Genomic DNA, 4150 nt, shown 5'->3' on the forward strand with positions numbered 1-4150 from the left:
AAGGTTGGAAAAGACCTCTAAGATCATCCATCAAGTCCAACCATCAACCCAACCTCACCATGCCAACTAAACCATGTCCCCAAGTGCCTCATCTACATGGGTTTTGAACCCCTCCAGGGATGGGGACCCCACCCCTGCCCTGGGCAGCCTGGGCCAGGGCCTGACAACCTTGTCCATGGAGAAACTGTTCCCAAGACCCAACCTAAACCTCCCCTTCCTGCTTCAAAGGGTAGTAAGGACCAGGAGAAGCCACCACTCACCAAGATAGCCCTGTGTTTTCTTCTGTAGTGCAGTGACAGGACAGTCCTTGTGGGCCAGCAGGAGCTGCTTGAGTTGAGCCACCTCGTTCCTCAGCAGCGTCACTTCATTCTGGTGGGAACACAAAACATGAATCTGCATCACTCAGGCCCTGGACAGAAGCCTCCAGCACCAGGAGGATGTTCATTTGTGTGGAAATAAAGGTCTCAGGAGTTCTGCTGCCTTCATGTGAGGTGCCTCTGGCCCAAGAACAGCCAACAAAGTATCTGGGTTTGGGGGCGCAAGACCTGAGGTGCAGAGTTTCATGGAACCATGGGTTGGGCTGGAGGGACCTTGAAAATCATCCAGTCCCACCCTGTTTGTGGGCAGGGACACCTCCCACCAGCCCAGGCTGCTCCAAGCCCCATCCAATCTGCCAGTGGGCTGAGGGGAAAGGGCTTGAAAGTGGCAGTGGGGAGCTGGAGGTTGGAGCTGAGGAGGAACTTGTTGGCTGGGAGGGTGGGGAGAGCCTGGGCCAGGGAAGCTGTGGCTGCCCCATCCCTGGGGGTGTTGAAGGGCAGGTTGGCTGGGGCTGGAGCAGCCTGGGCTGGTGGGAGGTGTCCCTGCCCATGCAGGGGGTGGATCTAGATGGTCTTCAAGCTCCCTCCAACCCAACCCATTCCATGACTCCATTGTCACACCATGTGATCATGCAAGACCCACCATCATAGAATTTAGCTCCTGGGATGGTTTGGGTTGGAAGGGACCTTCAAGCCCACCCAGATGATCCCACTATATGATCTTCAAGGTGCTGCCCCATCCCTGAAGTGTTCCAGGTATCTACTCTGGGGCTTGGAGCAGCCTGGGCTGGTGGGAGGTGTCCCTGCCCATGCAGGGGGTGGATCTAGATGATCTTGAAGGTCCCTCCAACCCAACCCATTCCATGATTCTATGACATTCAGCTGCTTCCCAGGGCCTCAGTGCTCTGCTCCTGGGCTGGCATGGCTCCTCCAGTGAGGAGCTCCTTTTGAGGTGACAGGGAGAGAAATCAAGAGCACTTGAGCTTCTGCCTCCCACTCCCACCCCTGCCAGGAAAGCAGGGAGTGAAATCCAGGCACAGGGGCAGGGATCCCACTCTGGAGAGCAGCACCCATGGGTTGGTATCTGCAGCAATGGGGAAGCTGTTCCCTTGGGAGCAAGGGTGAAGGCTCAGGCTCCATCACAGACTCTCAGAATGCTGGGGGTTGGAAGGGACCTCTGAAGATCAAGTCCAACCCTCTGCCAGAGAAGAACCAAAGCTAAGGCAGGTCCCTCAGAAAGGCACCCAGATGAGTCTTGAAAGTCTCCAGGGAAGGAGACTCCACAACCTCGCTGGGCAGCCTGTCCCAGGGCTCTGTCACCCTCACAGCCCAGAAGTTCTTCCCCACATTGAGGTGGAACTTCCTGAGCTCCAGTTTGAACCCATTGCCCCTCACCCTCTCCCAGGCCACCCAGAGCTCATCCCACCTTCTCACCACCCTCGCGGACTCCCAGACCTCAACCCCACCCCCTCTCAAGTCTTCTCCTCTCCTTGACTGCAAAACCCCCCAGCTCCCTGAGCTCCCTGAGGGGCTCCCTACTCACGCTCAGCTGGATGTTCTGGGTGGTGAGCTCCTCAGCTTTCTTCTCCAGAGGGGACACCCAGAGCTTGCGCTTCTGGCGGCAGCGCGAGGCGGCCGCGCGGTTCCGCTCCAGGAACCGCTGGCGCCGCTCGTCCGGGTCCTCGTCCACCGTGCGGCGCCTCCTGCCCCCCGTGCTGGGGGTGGGCTGGGCTGGGGACACCTGGAGGGGTGGGAGAAAGAAGGATGCTGGCCTCTCTGGTGGAGGCAGGAGGGGAGGTTTGGGAGGGGTGGCAGCTCCGGTTGGGGTAAATAAGTGACTTTCCGGGAGGGTTTTTTTGGAGCTTTTCCTCAGCCAAGTGAGAATCGTGGGTTGGGATGGAGGTTCAAGATCATCCAGTCCTACCCTCTGCATGGGCAGGGACACCTCCCACCAGCCCCGGGTGCTCCAATCCCCAGAGTAGATACCTGGAACACTCCCAGGGATGGGGCAGCACCTTAAAGATCCTCTAGTGGGATCATCTTGAAGGTCCCTTCCAACCCAAACCATCCCAGGAGCTAAATACCACCTAGATCCACCTCCTGCATGGGCAGGGACACCTCCCACCAGCCCAGGCTGCTCCAGCCCCAGCCAACCTGCCCTTCAACACCCCCAGGGATGGGGCAGCCACAGCTTCCCTGGCCCAGGCTCTCCCCACCCTCCCAGCCAACAAGTTCCTCCTCAGCTCCAACCTCCAGCTCCCCACTGCCACTTTCAAGCCCTTCCCCCTCAGCCCATCCCTCCTGCCCTTGGCCCAAGTCCCTCCCCAGCTTTCCTGGAGCCCCTTCAGGCCCTGGAAGCTGCTCTCAGGTCTCCCTGGAGCCTTCTCCTCTCCAGGCTGGACACCCACCCATCTGGATTCACTCTGGATTCAGCCCCTCACTCCCAAAACACAAATCCCAGTTGTTTCGAACAGTCAATTTGCTTGGAAACTGAATTTGAGCTTCAATTTTCCCCAAACACCTCCAGCCAAACAAGCTCTCAGAGGCAACAGGTCCAAAAAAAAAAAAAGATTCTCTAAGATCCATTTCCCCAGCTTTTCTTTTGGAAGGACAAAGGAAAAAGGCAACGAGGCCCAGTGGTGTTTCTGGAACAATCCAGGGACTGCAGCTCCACGTGGGCATGGCCTGTCAGGCAACATATGGACATTAAACTTTTTGGAAGCCCATCTCCTGGTTGGAGCAGGTGGTCATCCTGCTGGAAAGCTGGCACTTGGTGAGTTGGCAGGAGCCCATGGAGCTGAGAGGAGAACATTTAACCCCAGTCAGTGAGCTGGGAGAAAAGAGGGAAATCATTCTGTTCCAACTCCAGAATCTGCTGAACACCATGAGCAGGTTGTTGAAGTTCCCTGCCCTGGTGGTGGCTGAGAGTGTTGGTGCTGGAGCAGCACTGAAAATAAACCAACCCCCACCCCAAGGTTCTGAACTCATAGCAAGAAGCTGCAGGTTTCTCCTCCTCTTGGCCCACAACAGCTCCAGGCCAAGGAGCATCAGACCTGGGGCTGAGCTGGGGAAGGGGCATCTGGGTGTTGGACCAGGATCTGACTCTGCTCTGGACGGGCTGTCACCATCGTGCTGGCTGAGCCCACCACCAGGTTGCTGCCATTCAAGGAGGAAGACCCCGTCAAGGTGGCCTTCAGCCTCTGCAAAGGAGAAGAAAGGACATCAGTGGCCTGGGCGTCCGTGGTATGAAGGATGGAAGCAGCTTCTCTTTCACCCAAGGGGTTGCAGGGACTGTGGTTGATGCAGATCCAAGCAAAAGCCACCACCATCTGGCCTGCCCAAGGACACAGAGGGGCTTCCAACTCAGAGCCAAGAGGGCAGGTGTCCACAGCCCACAATGACTGCTGAGTTTGGCACTGACCTGCTCCCCAGCTGGCAGGTTCTGCAGAAATGTCATAAAACCACAGAAACCCAGACCGGTTTGGGTTGGAAAGAACCTTCAAGCTCATCCAGCCCCACCCCCTGCATGGGCAGGGACACCTCCCACCAGCCCAGGCTGCTCCAAGCCCCACATTAGATACCTGGAACACTTCAGGGATGGGGCAGCACCTTAAAGATCATCTAGTGGGATCATCTGGGTGGGCCTGAAGGTCCCTTCCAACCCAAACCATGAGCTAAAGAGCATCCAGATCCCACCCCCTGCATGGGCAGGGACACCTCCCACCAGCCCAGGCTGCTCCAGCCCCAGCCAACCTGCCCTTCAACACCCCCAGGGATGGGGCAGCCACAGCTTCCCTGGCCCAGGCTCTCCCCACCCTCCCAGCCCACCAGGT

The 4150-nt window shown here is 57.7% G+C and overlaps 1 protein-coding gene across 1 annotated transcript in view; it reads right to left on the minus strand.

Annotated features, from left to right (window-relative positions):
- Positions 1–260: 260 nt before the first annotated feature.
- ATF7 (activating transcription factor 7) overlaps positions 261–4150 on the minus strand; it is a gene marked incomplete at its 3' end in the record, with an annotated part of 51061 nt that continues 47171 nt past the window's right edge. The window contains exons 8-10 of the mRNA XM_009999498.1: positions 3371–3517; positions 1861–2058; positions 261–369 (exon numbers count right to left, since the gene is read on the minus strand). Of these exons, the coding sequence (XP_009997800.1) occupies positions 261–369; positions 1861–2058; positions 3371–3517 (454 nt within the window). The remainder of the gene's footprint in view (positions 370–1860; positions 2059–3370; positions 3518–4150) is intronic.

Source organism: Chaetura pelagica, unplaced genomic scaffold (assembly GCF_000747805.2).
Source record: "Chaetura pelagica isolate M959 unplaced genomic scaffold, ChaPel_1.0 scaffold926, whole genome shotgun sequence".
NCBI lineage: Eukaryota > Metazoa > Chordata > Aves > Apodiformes > Apodidae > Chaetura > Chaetura pelagica.